This window comes from Trachurus trachurus (genome assembly GCF_905171665.1).
Source record: "Trachurus trachurus genome assembly, chromosome: 11".
NCBI classification, from domain to species: domain Eukaryota; kingdom Metazoa; phylum Chordata; class Actinopteri; order Carangiformes; family Carangidae; genus Trachurus; species Trachurus trachurus.
Window position 1 is genome coordinate 8,713,197 of NC_139904.1, and position 19,291 is coordinate 8,732,487.

At 43.7% G+C, this 19,291-nt stretch overlaps 1 protein-coding gene across 1 annotated transcript in view; it reads left to right on the forward strand.

The window, feature by feature from the left end:
* LOC310993913 (glutamate receptor ionotropic, kainate 5-like) overlaps positions 1-19,291 on the forward strand; it is a gene marked incomplete at its 3' end in the record, with an annotated part of 88,378 nt that overhangs the window by 11,760 nt on the left and 57,327 nt on the right. The window contains exons 2-6 of the mRNA XM_083982391.1: positions 4,186-4,350; positions 7,207-7,304; positions 11,054-11,219; positions 14,475-14,653; positions 18,530-18,583. Coding sequence (XP_083838517.1) covers positions 4,186-4,350; positions 7,207-7,304; positions 11,054-11,219; positions 14,475-14,653; positions 18,530-18,583 — 662 coding nt within the window. The remainder of the gene's footprint in view (positions 1-4,185; positions 4,351-7,206; positions 7,305-11,053; positions 11,220-14,474; positions 14,654-18,529; positions 18,584-19,291) is intronic.

A 19,291-nucleotide genomic window follows, 5' to 3' on the forward strand; every position in this document is an offset into this window, starting at 1 on the left:
CAGCTTCTCACATTACACAACACACCGTGAGACCAGAGAGTCGCTCCGCTACACAAACTTTAAGAACTCGGTTCAAGTGTTTGAACCCTCTGTGATTACTCTTCTTCATCGTCCTCCTCTCTCCCTAGCAGTGAGTGTGTGTGTGTGGTCGCAGTGACCCAGAGAACCAGATATTGTGTAAACAGAGATAGTGTCTGAACACTTCTGAGGCTGCTGAAGAAGACTCCTTATCTGTGCTCTCATCTTCATCCTCCCCCTCCGTCCCCTTACAAGTGCAGGGCATTCTGGGAGAACACAGAGCTGCATTGTGACACCGAAAAACATCATGTGGAGTTTTCCAAATAAAGAGATAAAGAGGGAACATTGTGTTTTTTTTTTTTTTCTTTGACCGACTGTAGCTTTAGTTTTTTATGACAAAACGCAGCCTCTCATTCTTTTCAATGGAGGAGGACCATCAGAGTAGCAGGGGCCCCCGGCAACACAACCAATGCTCCGATGACTTCATCCACCGAGGCCAATTACATACAAGCAGCCATCATTCTTGTAGGATGACTTTGAAATGCCAACAGTGTTTTCCTCCGTCTTACCTGGTGATCAATAATACAGTGACAGATGAACACATCAGTCACAGTTGTTACAACTTTCAGTCTCATGAGTCTAGCACATGTGTCTTAGAATGAGTGTTGTAGAGGACTCAACTCAGAAATGGACTAATGTTGACCTTTTCTATCTGCATGAAGACTTTGACATTTTAAAGCAGAAGTAAGCGATCCGGTCGTTTTGGCTAACTTCCAGCCGATGGAGTTAGCAGTCCCCGCCCTCGTCTCTACGTCACCACATTCACGCGCATCCCTTGGCTGCACACACAGAGAGGACCGCCCCTTTATGCCGTTCTCTCTCCTCATTGGATAAAGGTTGTAGGATACAAGGAAAGTTTTTTTTTCTTCTCACAGCAGAGCAGAGTGACTGACAGACCCGTGTTTCAGACCAAACACTCTATATAAGTGATTGATGTCGGAAGATATAACTATTTAAGACTTATATTAACACAAAAATTCCGCTTACTTCTGCTTTAAGTAACTTGCAATTTGGGTTAGGTGAAAATATGCAATGCATTCTGGGTAGCTCTTGCTCCCAAGGGTGATGTCGGAAAATCTCAATATTGAGGGCTATACAGCCCTAAAACTTGCCCCTCAACTTAATTTTTCTGAGAATCGGGACAGCACTAGCACTAGCACTAACTGGAGCGCGCATTTTTGAGATTGAGGGTTAAGATTGAGGGTTAAGCGAGGAATTGGAATTCACCCTTGGACTCGTTTTTGGTCACTTCAACTCGACTCTTCTTTAGTGACTCGCACTTGACTTGGACTCAACGCTAACTCATCTCTGAATCGTCCATCGACTTGGACCTGAGTTGAACCCAAGGTTTACTGACTCAAATACAAGAACAACTTTCTTTCGTTCTTTATTTCATTTCCTTCTTGCTTTTGAGGATGTTGAGTTTCCCATTTTATTCTTCTTAACAATTTTATACTTAACTGCTGAAGCATTACATCTCATTAAATGACTGCAGTAGCTTAATTGCACCGGGGTCATGCTACTTCTACATAAGTAAGGGTTTACATATATACATATTAGACTTGTACTGATGAAAGCCTCCAGTTAACAAAAAGAATTATAAATGTCTGAAAAGACTCTGATCTTGTGTCAGTTCCTGAAAGCAATTCTTTGTGTTCTTATGCTTCTTGGCGTCGTTTTCCTGAGGAGCTCGACGCACCACAGTGATGCAGAGAGCATCAGATATCTCAACACAAACCATCTGGCTCTCTTTGTGGTTTTCTAAACTGCAAAAGGATAAAAAAAAAAAACCACAACAGTCTTTTTCAGGAAGGACACGATAAATCGCCTACTCGTTCGCCCCGAGAGGCGTTAATTATTTAAGAAACACAAATCAAATCCAGAACAAACCCTGGCAGCAGCAGCAGACTTTCTGCTTGTTATTGAGTCTCGGCAGCACATTCACTTTGATTTCTAGTCTTGTTGTGTGGTGTCTTTGCTCTGCGGCGTTATAGCTCGGTGTCCACTGAAACGGGGAAATAAGGAAGGATGAATTACACTGCAAAAAAAAAAAAAAAAATCCATTTAAGGGCTCATAATCAAATCCTGAGCCTAGCATTCTTTCTTACTTTCTATCGTCTTCTGTTAATCTGTAAATTCAAATTTAAAAAAGTGCTGTTTTCATCTGGAATTCAGTTCAGGTCGCAGCAGCACGACTTTATTTACCTCCTGGTATTAAAGTCTGATCGGCCCGTGGATACACTCTCCATATAATAACCTGATCACACTCCCTATCTGCTGTCTCCGAGCGCTCTCCAGTCGTTTGCATTCTGCCGGCTCTGCGATCGTGGCATTTTCCAGCGTGCTGCTCGATATATGCAGAGCAGACAAATCAGCAGGCGAGGGGCGGGGGGGAGAGCAGAAAAAAAAATAACATGGCAGGTGTTACTGTACACAACCACCGGGTACTATTTCCTCAACATCTACTACTACGTGGGAAATAAAAGCGATGACGAGTCGTTTTCATTTGCTGCAGCTGCTTTTGAGAAACTCTGCTCTGCTTCCTGTTTGAATCCTAGTAGGAGTTTTTAAAAAAATCTATTTTGGGTTCTGGTGATGTATCCTCCTCTCTCTGCGCACTGGTTGTGTTTCACCTGACTGAGATCCAATCATCATTGCCCCATTTACACCTTATAGGAGGCAGTTAGTGTCTCCATGCGTGCATTTTCCCCACACATAACCTGGTATTTATACAGGAGGGATGTGTTGACAGAGACAGATGGAAGCCATGTGTTTGTGTCTGCAGGAAGGATTAATAATTACATCTTTGTTTTGCCGTAATGATTCATTTCATGTAAAATTGTCTCTATCATTGATCATCCCTCTGACATGTAATTATCATCATTGCCACATCACCGACAATTATGGTTCATAGCTACATGTGATGAATTTGAGCTGCAGCCCACGTTAAACTGCCTCAGACATGTGTGATGGTCGTTGCGGACGCTGTTCCTCTCAGTAACAGGTCTGATTAATGTTGGTCGATATTAAAAAAAATTTGATTCAGGTCATACCTGCATCCATTTCTGTGAAATTGCAGGAATGAAAATGAGGGCGCCTGGTGCTGCAATTACCACAATTTATAAAAAAAAAAAGAGTGACACAAAAGCACAAATATGAATATGAGAAGAATGTTTTTGTGGTTCTTCTGGTTTTAACATATTTCAATGAGATAAACGTAGCCTACGTGTAGCTTAAAAAAATTATTGAACAATCATTTATATTTTGGAGAAGATGAAGTATAAAATGATAATCCTTTCAAAGGTCAAAAAAACGCTTGTGGTCTAGACATGGGCTGGTATGAGATTCTGACGGTATGATGATAAGATTTAGCAAAAATATCATGGTTTTCAAAAAGCACCTGCTCTCCCCGCCACAGAAACAAGCACTTTTTCCTTGTTGTGATGATTTCTTTACAAAAATAAACGGTCAGAGATATTTTGGACATTACCACTGCACTGCTCGACTGTTTATTTTTGTAAAGAAAAATCATCACAACAAGGAAAAAGTGTTTGTTTCTGTGGCGGGGAGAGCAGGCGCTCTGTGATCGGTTAGTAGCTAATGTCTTTCCAGGATGTTTCAGAGTTAGGCTATCTGAGGTGAGTGATTATATGCAAAAACACAAAGTTTATAGCGACTGTTTATACTGTACACTATATGAGTTCAGTGGTGTGTCATAAGGATTTGAGTCATGTAGCCTACCATAGATATTTCATTGTTTTTTGAGTGTTTGTGGTGGTTGAAAGAATTGCCCCCATGGGTTAGCGTTGTCGCTATCCCTAGCGCCGGGTAGCCATGGTGTAACTCTGGTTTGCCTGCATCAATTTTAGTCGCGTTTTTTCTCCCCCCAACACTGGGTGACCATCAGGACAACGATTTAGGGGTCAAAAATGGCCGGAATTCTCCTTTAAACGGTCTCCCTTTATTTTGCTATTGCTGAATGGGCGACATTGGCATTTGACTTTGTGTGGTCCACTTGTGTGGGGGATAAAATCAAGCATTTGTACAACGAAAAAGTCTCAATTTTTTTTATTTTCAAATGACTACATTTTTCCTCTCTTTTTGCAGCGGCCATCTTGGATGACCAGTCAGCGTGTGGTCGTGGCGAGCGTCTGGCGCTGGCTCTGGCGAGGGAGAACATCAACAGTCTGATGCAGGACTCCTCCCAGGCGAAGGTGGAGGTGGACGTCTACGAGCTGCTGAAGGACTCCCAGTACGACACCACTGAGACCAGTAAGCCCTCCGTGTGTGTGTGTGTGTGTGTGTGTGTGTCCTAACCCCCCCCCCTACTCCCCGGCTGACAGTGCGGTGCCCCGAGCCTCTCCCCACTCCCCTCCAGCTCAGCCTCCGCTCCCTTGACATTTGCAGCGAGGACTAAACTTCAGTAAAGCGTCTCTGTGAGGAAGCGGAGCGCAGCAATAAAGCTGCAACCTTTATTTAACAAGCCGGGTCAATAGTGCAGCAGGTGCAAATGGCTGTTCTACACTCGGTGAACCTGCACTTTAAAATACCACACGTGTTCAGCAGAGCTACACGGCAAACAGGCCGTAAGACGAGTAAAGTCTGCCGGTGAGCTAATGATCCTTAAATCTGAACCAGCACCTCGCTGATAACAAACTACGATAGTGGAAGCTGTGAAATGCCTCGTTTGATCGGTTTAAGACAGTGTTTTTCAACCTTGGGGTCGGGACCCCACGTGGGGTCGCCTGGAATTCAAATGGGGTCGCCTGAAATGTCTAGTAATTGATAAAAAAAAAATTACTGATAAAAATAACTAATTATTATTCTTTTTAAAATTATGATTAAAACACCACACACAATCTTAAACAACTGTATTATATACTTTCACCTTCTCAAATATAAATCGAGTTCAAATAAAATGCAGTATATAAAAATATATTTTTTCCCCACACACATACAGGACCGACTCAGACTCAAAAAAAAAAAAAAATTTAAAAGGGGGGGGGGGGGGGGGGGGGGGGGGGTGGGGGTGGGAGGTAGGGAACCACTGGTTTAAGGGAAAGATAGCGAAACATCTGGATACGTCTGTCGTTAACCCAGAGGAAGTGAAACCACGCCCACTTCTGTATGAAGAAAGCACTGATGCAAAAAAGTGGGCGTGGTTTAAGAGAAATGCTCTCAGCTGGACAAACAGAACCTGAAGTATCTGAAAGATTTAAAACCACAGCTCAGACACGAGGTCAGCAGACTGACAGACAGAAGGACAGACGTGTTGTGGTGTTTTACAGATTACACACCTACAGAGAGGAGCGTGTGTTTGTGTGTGTGTGTGTGTGTGTGTGTTTGCATGTGTGGCAGGGTCACGGTGACCGGAGAGCTCATAGCGGCGTTCTGCAAGAGCAGCTGCTGAGGACGTTTATCGATTATGAACTGCCAGCAGCGCAGAAAGAGACTCCCCGATGGAGAGGCAGCTAATGTTTCCCGTCAGATCAACACACACAAACAACACACACACACATATACTCGAAGGATCCCGGCACAAATTATACAGTATAAACATTGCGTTATGCGAGTAGACAAACAGTAAATAACAAAACCGCAGTTCAATAATAAAAACATCAACAGCAGAGGGAGATCAGGCTAATAATGTCCGGGCCCCTCCAGGATAAATGTGAGTGAATGGGCCCCTGTTTTAACTCTGCACGGCACTGCTGGCGCCACAAAAGACCCCTGATGAAGTGTGTGTCCTCAGGAGGGATAGCTGGGGGTAAAATCACTGAGGTAGATCTAACAGCAAAGTCTTTATTCTACTGAGCGGGTGAGCTACCGGAGGCCTCTCCATGTGAGGCGTTTAGTGAACATCTGTAAATTGTAGCTGCAGAAAATAACCTGGTTTTACACTCACACAACTCCCTCCAGACGGCATGAGTCCCCGCAGGTGCATCGGTCACACGCTGCACCGCCCACCAGCACCGGTCGATTCCCAAACTGTGGGAAACACAAGTTTGGGAATTGGTGGTGGTGGTGTGTGTGTGTGTGTGTGTGTGTGTGTGTGTGCACTGCAAAAACTCAAAATCTTTCCAAGAATAATTGTCTTATTTCTTGTCAAAATGTCTTATTTCTAGTCAAAACGTAACTCTTTCCACTTAAAATAAGACTCATCACATAAAAAGTAGCTTGTTTTTCGACACTTTTTACTTCTTTCAAGCATATTTTCACTTGAAATAAGTAGAAAAATCTGATAGTGGAGCAAGTTTTTCTTTCTTATTACAAGCACAAAAAAACTTGCGTTCACTGGCAGATTTTTCTACTTATTTCAAGTGAAAATTAGTTTGAAACAAATGAAAAACAAGTTAATTTTTAGGTGATGAGTCTTATTTTAAGTGGAAAGAGATTAGTTTTGACTAGAAATGAGACATTTTGACAAGAAATAAGACAAATATTCTTGGAAAGATTTTGAGTTTTTGCAGTGTGTGTATGTGTTAGTGTGATGGGGGGGAGGAGTCTTGATGTCTGAGGATCACAATTGAGAAAAATTTCTGCTCATTGTGTCGATTTTAAAGGACAAAAACCTGATCATAAAAAACATTCAGTTTCTTTTCCTGGTTGTTTCCCAAAAAAAAAAAGAAGGAGATCAGATTCGAGCTCATGTTCTATTCCGGATGCGACTGAATCTCAGTTCTGTTTCCTAAAATATTATTCTTCTTGGTTCTTACCTTCTGAGTGAGTCGATGTGTTGGTTTTTGGATTTTTCCTCCTCAGCCCCTCTCATCTCTACGAAGCAGAGAAAGAGGAAACCAGAACTTTTGTTCAAAAGAAAAATCCAGTCGCTGAATTAATGACGACGGGAACATTCATTGTGTATGTCGGTGTTCAGAGGTCTTTGCCTACACTTCAGCTCACAATGATTTTCTCACGAGTTCTTAGATTTCACCAGAAACAAATCATTAGATGACTCGCTACGCATCCAGTGATACATAATACACACAGTAAAACACGGTAGATCATTACAATCCATATTGTAGGAGAAGACTCAGTATGTTCTCTGTCTCTATGATCACAGGCTCAGCACTTCCACTTCAGCTTCAAAACAAACCTTTGTCGTTTTGTGTTTTTCTTTCCTCTCAGTGTGTCAGATTCTGCCAAAGGGCGTGGTCGCTGTGATTGGCCCAGCCTCCAGCCCGGCATCCGGGTCCACCATCAGTCACATCTGTGGAGAGAAGGAGGTGAGTCAAAGCTAGGTTGGTTTCTGTTGGTCATGTCGTGGTCGGCTCTGAGGCGATTCTTTCTTTTGGACTTTTTTTTTTTTTTTTAATGTTTGGACTTTTTCTTGATTTCCTGTTGAACCCCCCCAGGCTTCCTGTTATTTACTTTCTCAAGTGCTCATACCTTCCTGTTATTGCCCCCTCTGTCCCCACATGACTTATTGTCTTTACACAACCTCACACACACTCTCACACAGTTACATTCAACAGGTCCATGTACCATAGTTACCTCTGTCGTGTAGTTTCCCTCCATTACACCTGTGCTGTGTTACCTGTTGCCCTTCAACTTGAACTTTAGGAACCATTGAGGATGTTTGTGCATTACAACCACAAGAACCAGGCTCTGACTTATTTCTGTGGTTATTCATCTAACCCCCGAAAAAGTCAAAGGTTGTTACTTACTGTCCCAATGGCTCAGGAACACTTCACTTTGTAGTAATGGACATTTCTGATTGGCAGAGTACTTGTATTTTATTTTACCGGCCATGTTTAAAATCCCGCAGCTTCAAACCAACTCTTTAGTTGTGATTCAAGACTGGTTTTAGATCAGAGTCCTAGAAGAAAGTGTATGGCAAGGGCAACATTCGTCCTTTTTATTTCTAGGAGAAAACAAAAACCTTGAAATAAACCTTTGATTTCCACAATCAACTCACAGTTCCAGGTGCAATAGTTTGAAACGCACCTGTTGCACCTGTGCTTCCAGTTCTCCCATGAAGACTTTTCTGTTTTCGGTTTTTAAAAAAATCCATGAACAGCTCCAGCTTTGCTCCGGGCTCGTGTCTGATGTTATAAAAAATCTGATGATACTCAGAACGAATGTTTAGGAGTGGATTTTCCTGCAGTGACACTGAAACAGTGCCGAGAGAGAAAAACCCTTCACCTGTCAGGCAGCAGGTGTCTGTAAGGATTTTCTGAAGGCTTTAACTCGAGTTGAACCGTTTTCCTGCCTCAGTGAATCTCCTGGAGTCCGTCTCCATCTGCCTCTAAGCCTCTAACCGTCCTCATATCCTTTTTCCTTTTGCCTGACAGGTCTCATATTATCGAATTCTCAGCTTGGATTTAAAATAAGCTGTGCAGATCAGAGCGAAGCCCCGTTGAGCTAATTACAGTTTAACATTTAAACCTTTGCAGGTGTGAACTGAGTCTAAATCACCCAGCGCCAGATCACACAGGACACTTGGCCTCTGACCCCATCCCTCATTCATTCATTGATATGATTAATTTTTCAATGTGTTATTAATTTTTCAGCCTAATTCAGACAGTTTCAGTCACTGGACCTCGGCTTTAACAACCTCTGTAATATTATTTTACATTGCAGATTTACTGTTTACCCAAAAAAGGAGCAAAGGAGCTACTGATACATTATATACCAGGAACTAAGGTTGAATGCAAGTTCATTTGGAGCCGGGTTCTGCCTGTCTTGTGTTTGGTGTCTCACAAAACTCCATTTCCTACCACTTATCTGAGGTTGGGTCACAGAGACAGCCAGGTTATTCCTGTTATCCGTCTTCCCAGCAATGTTTTCCAGCTCCTCCTCCTGAGGGATCTCAAGACCCAGGAGTGTTGGGTCGACCCCAGTTAGATGTGCCTAGAAATCCTCTAAAGAAAGGCAGCCAGCTCCCAACTACTCCAACTGATCTTCCACACTGATTTGCCCCTTAATTAAACAGCTTCAGAGTAATTGTGATGGTTATATGACTTGTTACGGGGAGAATAGAGGCTCTCTGCCTTCCACCTGGCGTCTCTTGGATGAAAACCAACCATGCAAGATCAGCGCCTCCAACCCGGTGTCCCAGATGTCGTCTCGTGAGAATCATGGACTGCTTCATGGCACTACAACACAAACATTGTGTTACCGAGGTTATCCACCTCAGTAGACATCGCTCCACGGGTTGCCTTCTCGCCGGCTTGGTTGAAAACCAAAGGGAGGGGGGGGCAACCAAAACAGAAAAAAAAGCGACTGACGTGCATATAGTTCCCCTTTAAACCACACACTCAACAGAGGAACTGTTTTTTACTACCCAGAATTCAAAGCTGTTTGGGAAGAGGGTCTCACACAGACGATTTCATAATCAGTTTGAACCCAACCAAAGTCCAAAGCTCTACACACCAAGGTTGCCCAAAGCTGATCTGAGACTCATAAGCCCTATTCGCACGGGATTAGTATTACCTGGGGACCTCTGGTAATTTGTAATAATTGCGGAGGATGTCTGTGATCTTAATCCCGTGCGAATGCGCCATGTCAGTAATTTGTAAGTAAAAATTCCCCCGCAAATTACCTACTATATTTCACCAAAGACCGACATCCCGTGGTAAAACTAGTCCTGTGCGAATCTGCATCTCAGTAATTGAGGGGCATTTTTTGTTTTTGTTGTTTTTATTGTGCGCCTTTTTCTACTTCTTTCCCGGTTGAAACATGGAGGCTGCTGTGGAAATTATGAGCGGCAATTTTGACACCATTTGAGGTGCAAATACAGTCTTGTCTCGGTACAAACAGCGCAGATCCATAAAAAAAAGCAAAATTTCAGAGGATATTGACATGCGGCTTTTTAACACATGCCATGACGGCCCGTTATTGCGACAACAACTGCACTGTTGCGAAATTACGTTGCTGCTTTGACATTTTATTTACATTTGCCTTGCAAATGGATGTGACAGCAGCGGATGTTACGACGTGCACAGCTTTGACGTCATATCGGAGCCTTAATGTCAGTAAATTCAAGTAAAATACAGACTTCACTTATCCCGTGCGAATGCACCGCAAGAAACGCAGACATGGGGGGGTAATTTACAAATCCCCAGACGTCCCCAGGTAATACTAATCCCGTGCAAATATGGCTATAGAGTTCTTTTACAGAGAACTTTTACAAGTTCCTCCAGACCCCAAAACAGATTCATAATTCCTAGGCATGTGGGAAAGTATCTGTGATGATTGGAATTTAATTGAAACAACAAAATGTGTTGAATCAGTATTTTCCTAAACTAAAGACGAAAATCTGTGTGGGTAAAACAAAGAAAAGGTCATAAAGGTCACAAAACGCACTGTAGGATTAAAGTTATTGGTGGACATAACGAGGTTGATGTTTCTTTTATCAGGCCACAGTTTTCTCTTAAACACAAGAATCCAACGGACGGAAAGTTGTGAAATCTAGGGTCGGCATTCATGCTCCCCACAGGATGAACCCTCTCCTTATGGACAGTTCTTTTCGTTCTTCTTCTCCACTGTGATCCTCCCCATCGATCCTGATATGAACGTGTCCTCTGTGTGGAGGTGAACTTCAAACTCTCTCTGTGATTTCTGCATGAAATATCGCTGACGATCGGCGCTTTACTCTATTTTCAGATTCTCCTTTTCAGACGGAACAAAGAGTCGATTATCAGCGAGAGTTAGACTGATTAAAGCTTCCACATCTGTTATCTCAACTCCCCCTAAAGCTTTTGAAATATTTGCTCCCTTGATGTCATCACCTCCCGCTCTCTCCCCTTTCTCCTTTTCAATCTTTTTATTCTTTTTTTTTTTGTTATATATTAATTTCTATTTTCAGCCCCCATTTTTCCCCATCACTCCGACTTTCCCTTCTTTCCTTCTCTGGTCAATCATTTTTCTCAATTTTCCCCTTTGCCGCTCACATGAAGGAAACCCCCCCGAAGCTGCCACTGTTTCCTTTTCACCCTAATAATTCTTCCTCTCCCTCCCTCGCTCCCTTCAGATCCCTCATGTGAAGATCGGTCCTGAAGAAACCCCAAAGCTGCCGTACCTTCGCTTCGCCTCGGTGACCCTGTACCCAAGCAACGAGGACCTGAGCCTGGCCATCGGATCCATCCTGCGCTCCTTCGGCTACCCGACGGCCAGCCTCATCTGCGCCAAAGCAGAGTGTGAGTCTTTCCCGCCGTCTCTTCATTTCCTCTTCCTCTGCCTGATGGTTTCAGCTCTGCCTCGCCTGTCCCAAGGTTGAAACCATTTGATTTTTAGAGCCTGTAGTGTAGCTGCTCTGCTGCTCTGGGAACTTTATGAGCTCCTGTCCAACTATTCATGTTTATCAGCTCAACTCGACTCTGCGCGGTGTTTTAGATACTCGTGGAAGTGCTGAGTGGCTGAATGTGGCTGTACCAGGGACAGTTTGGGTTCATTAAGAAGCAAGACGTCGCTGCAGACTTGGTTGTGATGACCAAAAGTTTGTCTCCTGCGGCTCGAGGATAAAGTTAATTTGCACTTATGGAAACAAAATGAACCAGCCCTGAGAAGCTTAAAGGGATAGTTCAACATTTGAACAAATTGGCCCATTGCCATAATCGCTATAGTCATAGCAGTAGGTTCGTTACCTTTAATTGTCGGTGCAAGCTATTTTTAGAATGGCGGAGCGGAGATGCAGGCTGCATGAATTTACCTCTAAAACAACTCTGTCTCGTAACGTTCAGTTATTATCTCATAGTGTGGTGAATGTGCAGGTCACAACTTGTCCACCAGAGTGTTTTGGAGTTGTTGGATTGTGTATTTGATGAGATTGATGAGGGAAACCAAGAAATTCCACTACCCTCCATAGCGTTGCTCTGAGCAGCTCACGGCTGCGCACCGGTGTTCTAAAAATAGGTTACACCGACAAAAAAAGGTAACAAACCTACTGCTATGACTATGACTTATGGCAATGGGTCAATTTGCCAAAATGTTGAACTATCCCTTTAAAGAAGAAATATGATAATCAGTTTATTCCAGTAATATTACACTTTGATTTGTTACTGTAGGTGTGTTGGGTAAAGTGCTCTGCTCAGGATGAAGGACGTGGTGTTTGGACTTGACTGTAAATATTAAATCTAATGAGGAGACATGACATTGAAGGATTTCCATGTTGAATTTACTATGGCAACACATTGTATTACAACCCAGCTCATAACTGGATGAAAAGGGGAAGCAACATAAACCAATATGCTGTTGGTATTTATTATTGAGAAGGTAAGTATTGCAATATATATGAGTCAGACATAATCAATCAGCATTAGATGTAAAATGACCCATGTAGTAAAGGCCACTTGTTTCAAATGGTGGGGAAAAGAGAGCACCAGTATTGGATATTTATAATCTTTCAGTACTGTTATAAAACCTCTTGTGTGATTTCAGCTTTTTTGGTCCTGGTTTGTGATTTGCTGCCTGATTTAGCTACAAAATGATCATGTTGAATATGAAAATCGAATTATCTTCTCAGAGACGGTTGCATCCACTGAAATGGAGCAAAAAGCCAGGCAAGTGAGGCTTAAAACGACTGTTTATGAATGAGCTGGCAGCCTCCTCCCCTCCCCTCCCCTCCACCCCTCAGTCCCCACCCCATCATCATGCAGTCAGCTGGTCAGCAGAACCAAACATTCATTCAGTCATAATGTGTGTCATTGAGTCAGTTTGTGGATTAGCAGAGTCCTCAGACTGGATTAGCGTCTCTCTGATGAGCTGGATCGTTGTCGGTCGATTGCGGAAAGATGCTCTGATTTATTTATTTATCTCCTCGACGCTCTCGTCTCCTCCTCCTTCTGTTCTTCCTTCCTTATCTCTGCCCCCTTGCTCCCTTCCTTTCTCCTCCTCCTCCTCCTCCATCTCTCCTGTTTTATCGATCCCCCTCCCGTGCCTCCACCTGACTGGGGCTGCCCCGGCTGGCTGTTTAAACGCACCCTCTGACTGTCTCTCAAGTCTTCAGCCGTATCCTCGGCCCCTTAACAACAGCGTTTAACGGGCCCGTATTGTTGCGGTGAACGGAACTGTCAGCCCAGTTAAACGCAGCCTGACCGTGATGAACGCTTTTATGGCGTCGATTAGCCGAGACACGGCCGCTGCTCGCTGTCAGGGACGGAGGCGGGGAATGAATTGGTGGGGCTGGGCGCCGGCTCTGAATGCTAACACTGCAGCAGCAGCGGCCTCCTCTGAAAGTTCCTCAAGAAATATGTCAATGATGAAACTTCCTCTCTATTTATATATAATTAGTCACATTAGCACAAACTAAATAAAACACCGTCGTTACAGTCCTGTGGCTCTGACATCTGCTGTCGTGGCAAAAATAGACAATTAAAACAGAATTGTATTAAACTGTGAGCCGTCAAGGCTTCACAGCTGGATAATGTTTGTTTTCCTGCCGAAGATCTGATTACTGCAGCCACAGATTCATTACTGTTTTAGTTCCTAAATAAATGAGAAATTAGCAGCCACAGAGTCCACAGAGCCCAGAGTCCTGATACAAAACAAATCTGAGCAACGGAAACCCTGAAAGATGCATTAACCCAGTAATCCATCGTCGTAGCTGCTGTTATTGTTGTTGTTGATCAACCAATCAGTAGTTTCAGCACCAGATTCAATATTTTAAAAATTCTTACTCGAGGGGAAGCATACATAAATGTAACATATGCAAACGAGATTAAATAAAAGCATATTAATAAAATTCATGGAGCCGATTAGGAATCCATATACGTATGTGTCTAGTCCATACAAATGAATGTTTATGTAGGTATACTGATATTGTAGACATACTGTATATTATCTCTAGCCTTTGATTTGATATTGTGATCAGTAGTGTCTAAAAGTCTGAGACCACTGTTACTGGACATGTTTAAAATTAATGAAAAATAAATAACAAAAACTTATTTGTGTTTTTTAATTAACTTTAATCACAATGATTTACATGGCTGCAACAAAAGTCATAATGTTATAATCATATATATAGAGGATCCATAAAATAGAAGTGAAACCACAGGAGTCTTGATATAGAGACACATACTGATTATTAGATTATAGCACTGACAGTAACATCAAGTAGAAATGTTTCGTGAGTGAGATGAATTTTGTAAGACTTTTGAATTTTACAATCTATACATTTGCAATAATCATCAGTTTAAGTGAATCCAGTCTGGTCTGGGTGGACAGACGGGACTGGGTTTGTTCTCTGAGGGGGAAATTAAGGACCTCAACTGTCACAATTTGTTTTTCTGTGTTTATTTGCCTCTTTTCACAGCATCAGCGAGTCGTCTCTTTAGCCTACTGCTTTCTCTGAGAGATTCAACTATCCCATATTTGGGAAACACTCATACTTATTTACTGATGCGGTTGATGAGGTCGTGGTAACTCAGTAACACGCTCCTTTTCCCGCCCTGTAGGCCTGCTGCGGTTGGAGGAGCTGGTCCGCCGCTTCCTTATTTCCAGGGAGACCCTGTCGGTGCGGATGCTGGACGATAGTCTGGACCCCACCCCCCTGCTGAAGGAGATCCGTGACGACAAAGTGGCCACCATCATCATCGACGCCAACGCCTCCATCTCCTACCACATCCTCAGGAAGGTCAGAGATTTTTCTGCTCCAATCAGACACTTCCTTCAAGGCAACATGACTGCACTTCCTCTGTACAAAACACATAAAACACAAAAAATCTCAATAAAGATAAAGAGTGATGATATTTACTGAGGCACAGCTGCCTCATCAACATGGGTATATATAAAGTGTCTGAAACACACTTTTATCCACTCAGACTCAGATACAAGGTTTCTTTCTGCTTGTTAAAGCAGCTCCACTTCTGTCAGAAGAAATTAATGCACTTTTATGAAATATAACATGGGGCTTAAGGCGACATGAGCTAATGCTAATTCACACAGAGGAGGCAGAGTAGTTACTGACTGGAGTGCCTGTTTCAACTGCTAGCGACCGCGCGATGGTTTAGCAACTGTCTGACTCGTTTATAAGCAGGTGCTGATGACAGATCGATCAGTCGTGTTGTATTAGTGTTTATGATAAGTGATCAGAGCTGAGCCGTAGACTGTAAATAAAGATGGGTGCAACCCACAGAGTAGTGGTGGAGCTGAGAGTGGGCTGCTCTGCAGTTGTCATCATGGCAGAGCCTGACTCTGCCCCCTAACTCCAAGTTAGCAATCAAACCTCCCAACATCACCATAAAGGGGGCAAAACAGTTCCTTGTACCAGACTTTAACATGTTTGTTTTTGCTAACATCGGAGTCTGTGGCGGTTGACTCATTTTCGGATCCAGCCTCTAGTGGCCGTTAGAGGAACTGCAGTTTTTGGTGGCACACGAGTGTTAGCTTCATGTTTCAGCTTTTGGGATTGATGCTTAAAGGGATAGTTCAACATTACTCTGTCTCGTAACGTTCTGTTATTATCTCATAGCGTGGTGAATGTGCAGGTCACAACTTGTCCACCAGAGTGTTTTGGAGTTGTTGGATTGTGTATTTCATGAGTTTGTGAGGGGAAACCAAGAAATCCCATTAGCTTCCGTAGTGTAGCTCTGAGCAGCTCACGGCTCTGCTCCACCGTTCTAAAAACAGCTTGCACCGGCAATTAAAGGTAACAAACCTACTGCTATGACTATAGGGATTATGGCAATGGGCCAATTTGCCAAAATGTTGAACTATCCCTTTAAGCAGGACAGTCATCTCTCCCATACAGGACAGGCTGAGGCAAATGTCAACCTGTATCAGTTTGAGTATCAGTGTGGGACAAACTACGCTCTGACTTCCCACAGTCCAAACTACAGATGGAGAAACGCGGGACGTGTGCTGCATCAAACCTGCCTCGGCCTCCACACATTTACATTCTGCCTCGGTGCGTTACACTGCTCCCTGCATTAGCACTAACCCTCCTGGATGTAAATCATAAGGAGGGTGAAACAGACTCAGCATCAGTAAGTCCGATGATCTGATTTTAAGGAAGCAGCTCAGATGATCAACCTTCTCTGACTGAGACGGCGACTGTGCCAAAGGGTTAAGATCTGCAGAGCGACATCTGGATATATAATGTTTGATGTTTCGGTCCCGCCAGGATCCTGCAGCGTTTCAGTCTGATTATCGAGCTGCAGAGTTTGCAGCCCATTGTGCTGTGGGAGCTCCTGTGGGGACCGATGAGTGTCCCAGTGCAAACATGAACTTGTTTTTACTCAGCAGACGCAGCTGTTTAATGCACTTAACGGCAGACCTGGAATATCCTGAGGCTTTTAGAGAACCTCAGCTGGGACTATACGAACAAGTCCTGCTCCTCTCGTCTGTTCAATGCCTCTTTATTTCCTGCTTTATTTGTGTGTTTCTTCCTCTGCGGTGTTTATACCGCGTACGTTGAACGGGACCTTCACAGTGCAGATTGGTCTCGTGCCAAACCTGGCCGGTGGAGTCGACAGACTTTACAGCCCCCAAACTAAATCCAGCAGCTTTTGGCAGGTTGTAATTTCGCTCTCTGCTCAGTAACCTTGAAGGCCTGAGAAGTTCAGAATACAAAATAACAGCGCTCAGTAACCTGCGGGGATGTGGTGGCGTGAAGCTCGCAGTGTGTGGAAGGTTAATGGTTTAATATCACAGACAGTCTGCGGGCTCTAGGCTGCGAGGTTGCCGGTTGAAATCCCATCAGAGGTGCTGTGTTGTTCAACAGGCTGAGGCTGAAACAGCAGCACATTAAAGAGGAGCGGAGTCGGTTCAGCAGGTTTAAACACGGATTCTGCACTCACATCACGTCCAGACCCGAGCTCTGATTTGATGCAGGACTGAAATAATGAGTGAAGAAGTGTTAGCTAACGATACCTAACACCTTGTTGTTTCACTGTAAAATCGCCTGATGCATACAAACCGTGGGCCGACGGGGGCTGCAGCCTGAACAACACAGTGATCCTCAAGCTGCAGCTGATGAGAGAGATGGCAAATAACTACACAGACTCACAATCACCTGCTGCTGCACTGTGAGGAAACACGTTCACCTGTGTGTGAAAAAACAAAGGCTGGACCGGGTTTGGCATCTAATGACCTGCCTGCATGTGAGGCATCTGGTAAAGTACAGCTTTAGTGCTATCTCCCGATAGTCTGCAATGGAGGTGTTCAGGGGACATCTGTAAATAATATCCCCCGCCAGTCAATGCATGCAACATATTAATTGTAGCATATTGTAAAACGTAGCATATGAGGTGTTTAAGGACCTCTGTAAAGTATAGCATCCATTGGTGGTCTGCATGGGAGGAGGCAGCACCTGTAAGTGTCGTGTTTCTTGACTGCCTGCATGTGAGGGATTAAAATCATCAAACTCATCAAATACACAATCCAACAACTCCAAAATGCTCTGGTGGACAAGTTGTGACCTGCACCTTCACCACGCTATGAGATAATAATGGAACGTTACGAGACAGAGTTGTTTTCGAGGTAAATTCAGAGACTGCTTGTTCTGTTATTATTTCATAGTGGTGAATGTGCAGGCCACAACTTGTCCATGAGCGCGTTTTGGAGTTGTTGGATTGGGATTTGATGAGTTTGATGTCGGAAACCAAGAAATGCCATTAGCCTCCGTAGCGTAGCTCTGAGCAGCTCGCGGCTCTGCTCCGCCGTTCTAAAAATAGCTTGCACCGACAATTAAAGGTTATGAACCTACTGCTTTCACTAGGGATTATAGCAATGGGCCAATTTGCCAAAATGTTGAACTATCCTTTTAAGGGGACATCTGTAAATTGTAGCATCATCTAATAGCCTGTGTGAGGCGTTTAGGGGACATTCTGTAAACTGCACATCGTCTAATTCTCAACATGTCTTCAGTGGGCCTCTGAGGCCCGAAGCCCCCCCAGAGTCCAGGATCATTACTGGCTGCAGCAAAGGTCCAGTGAAGGTCTAATGAAGGTCTGGTGAAGGTTTAATGAAGGTCTGGTTGGAGCGCCACCGAGCAGGGGGTTGAACCTGCTCTCATGCAGCTCTGAGTGAGTTTTGGATTTGCAGGTGAAAAGACACATTGACATCTCAGTTAAAACTCATCTGGACGTCATTTAAAACTTTTTAAAATGTCTAAGTCACAAAACCCCTCAAGCGGTTTTAATTTGATTTGTCAGTTCATCCCAGATTAAAGCTGTAAATCAGCCAATCAGAGCCCATTGAGCTGTTTCCAGCTGCTGTCCTCCAGCTCTTCATCACTGACACATCCTGTCTGTCGCTGAATCCAGAGACAGAACCGCCGTTTCAAGGTTGTTTCATGTTACTCAACACGCAGGAACGCTGACACAGTCTGTCGGGGTGAAACATAATTGTCTCCAATTTAGGACGAACGGGAGTGTGCGGCGTGGAAAAATATGGAGCAGATGGTTCAGAGAGAGTTTGGGGATGTTTATTTTTCTGCTCTCGCTGCGCTAACTGAGCTCTTTTCTACTTCTTCTCCTTCTTCTTCCTCCTCTCCTCTGCTGACCTGTAGGCCAACGAGCTGGGGATGACGTCAGCCTTCTACAAGTACATCCTCACCACCATGGTAAGAGCTTCGCGCCTCGTCTCTACATCCAGAACAAAGCACTCGCCCGGGTCCTTCTACACCTCCAGCCCCCTCCCTCCCTTCCCTCGCTGGCTCACTCATCCTCCATTAAGATCCACTTCTTTTCTTCTCTTCCATTCGTCCTCATAAAGACAATGATCCTCGTCTTTTTCTGTACAAGTGCTGGTTTCATCCTTTTTCCATTCCTCTCCTAAACCCTCTAAACCTTCTCTTATAACCTTATTTCCTCTTTCAGTCCGTCTGATGTTTTTCTTTCTCTAAACCTAATCCGTTTCTCTTATCTCCTCCTTTCCTTTTTATCCCCCTCTTCCATCATCCTCTTCTTTATTGCTTTTCTTTTCTGTTCTTTTTTTTCCAATCCTCCCTCCCTCTTTTTCTGTTTCATTTCGCACGTCCTTCTTCCTTCTGTTTTCCATCGCTCTTGTTTTTGTTTCCTATTTCTTTCCTTCTTCCTTTCTTTCATTTTCACTAATTTTGTCCATTTCTTTCTTTTCTTTCCTTCTTTCCTCTGCTTTTTCACTTTTTATATCTTCTCCTATTACCCTTTCCTCACTCTCTCCATCCTACCATCCTCACCTCTGTTTGTTCCCCCTGATATGTTTTTAGGTGTATCGAATCTTTACCCTTAACTTTCCCTCCCCTCTTCCTCCTCTTCCTCCTCTTCCTCCCTCTCTCCTCTCATCAGAG